This window comes from Notolepis coatsorum (assembly GCF_963971535.1).
Source record: "Notolepis coatsorum genome assembly, contig: SCAFFOLD_3516, whole genome shotgun sequence".
NCBI lineage: Eukaryota > Metazoa > Chordata > Actinopteri > Aulopiformes > Paralepididae > Notolepis > Notolepis coatsorum.
Genome location: NW_028170716.1, coordinates 15,001 through 17,333, shown reverse-complemented (window position 1 = coordinate 17,333; position 2,333 = coordinate 15,001). Strand labels below are relative to the sequence as shown.

Sequence of the window (2,333 nt, the reverse complement as noted above, 5' to 3'; positions counted from 1 at the left end):
AGGCACAGTAACACAGACAGTAACACAGGCACAGTACACACAGACAGTAAGAACACAGACAGTAACACAGGCACAGTAACACAGACAGTAAACAGCAGACGACAGTAACACAGGTAACACAGACAGTAACACAGGCACAGTAACACAGACAGTAACACAGGCACAGTAACACAGACAGTAACACAGGCACAGTAACACAGACAGTAACACAGACAGTAACACAGGCACAGTAACACACAGTAACACAGACAGTAACACAGGCACAGTAACACAGACAGTAACACAGGCACAGTAACACAGACAGTAACACAGACAGTAACACAGGCACAGTAACACAGTAACACAGACAGTAACACAGGCACAGTAACACAGACAGTAACACAGGCACAGTAACACAGACAGTAACACAGACAGTAACACAGACAGTAACACAGCACAGTAACACAGACAGTAACACAGACAGTAACACAGACAGTAACACAGACAGTAACACAGACAGTAACACAGACAGTAACACAGACAGTAACACAGACAGTAACACAGACACAGTAACACAGACAGTAACACAGACAGTAACACAGACAGTAACACAGACCAGTAACACAGACAGTAACACAGACAGTAACACAGACAGTAACACAGACAGTAACACAGACAGTAACACAGACAGTAACACAGACAGTAACACAGACAGTAACACAGACAGTAACACAGACACAGTAACACAGACACAGTAACACAGACACAGTAACACAGACAGTAACACAGACAGTAACACAGACAGTAACACAGACAGTAACACAGACACAGTAACACAGACACAGTAACACAGACAGTAACACAGACACAGTAACACAGACAGTAACACAGACAGTAACACAGACAGTAACACAGACAGTAACACAGACAGTAACACAGACAGTAACACAGGCACAGTAACACAGACAGTAACACAGACACAGTAACACAGACACAGTAACACAGACACAGTAACACAGACACAGTAACACAGACACAGTAACACAGACAGTAACACAGACACAGTAACACAGGCACAGTAACACAGACAGTAACACAGACAGTAACACAGGCACAGTAACACAGACAGTAACACAGACACAGTAACACAGACACAGTAACACAGACACAGTAACACAGACACAGTAACACAGACACAGTAACACAGACACAGTAACACAGACACAGTAACACAGACACAGTAACACAGGCACAGTAACACAGACACAGTAACACAGACACAGTAACACAGACAGTAACACAGACACAGTAACACAGACAGTAACACAGGCACAGTAACACAGGCACAGTAACACAGACAGTAACACAGTAACACAGGCACAGTAACACAGACAGTAACACAGACAGTAACACAGACAGTAACACAGACAGTAACACAGACAGTAACACAGACAGTAACACAGGCAGTAACACAGACAGTAACACAGACAGTAACACAGACACAGTAACACAGTAACAGTAACACAGACACAGTAACAGAATAAGTGCAGAACTCTTACAGTAGTCGTAGTGAGCGCAGTCCGCTGAAGGCCGACCCGGGGATGCAGCGCAGAGAGTTGTAGCTCAGGATCCTGGAGTTAAACGACAACAAGACATTTCCACCCCGTCACCACCAGAGGGAGCAGTACTGGAGTGAGCAGTGCTGAGGGAGAGAGAGGGTCTGAGGAGGAGAGAGGGTCTGAGGGAGAGAGAGGGTCTGAGGGAGAGAGAGGGTCTGAGGGAGAGAGAGGGTCTGAGGGAGAGAGAGGGGCTGAGGGAGTGAGAGGGGCTGAGGGAGAGAGAGGGTCTGAGGGAGTGAGCAGTGCTGAGGGAGAGAGAGGGTCTGAGGGAGAGAGAGGGTCTGAGGGAGAGAGAGGGTCTGAGGAGAGAGAGGGGATGAGGGAGAGAGAGAGGGTCTGAGGGAGAGAGAGGGGATGAGGGAGAGAGAGAGGGTCTGAGGGAGAGAGAGGGGCTGAGGGAGAGAGAGGGGGCTGAGGGAGAGAGAGGGTCTGAGGGAGAGAGAGGGTCTGAGGGAGAGAGAGGGGTTGAGGGAGAGAGAGGGTCTGAGGGAGAGAGAGGGGCTGAGGGAGAGAGAGGGTCTGAGGGAGAGAGAGGGGTTGAGGGAGAGAGAGGGGCTGAGGGAGAGAGAGGGTCTGAGGGAGAGAGAGGGTCTGAGGGAGAGAGAGGGGTTGAGGGAGAGAGAGGGGCTGAGGGAGAGAGAGGGTCTGAGGGAGAGAGAGGGGCTGAGGGAGAGAGAGGGTCTGAGGGAGAGAGAGGGTCTGAGGGAGAGAGAGGGTCTGAGGGAGAGAGAGGGG

At 49.6% G+C, this 2,333-nt stretch overlaps 1 protein-coding gene across 1 annotated transcript in view; it reads right to left on the bottom strand.

Moving 5' to 3' along the window:
* Nucleotides 1–1,534: 1,534 nt before the first annotated feature.
* LOC311248465 (slit homolog 1 protein-like) overlaps nt 1,535–2,333 on the bottom strand; it is a gene marked incomplete at both ends in the record, with an annotated part of 12,414 nt that continues 11,615 nt past the window's right edge. Inside the window, 1 exon segment of the mRNA XM_084339341.1 lies at nt 1,535–1,610. Within this exon segment, the coding sequence (XP_084195467.1) occupies nt 1,535–1,610 (76 nt within the window).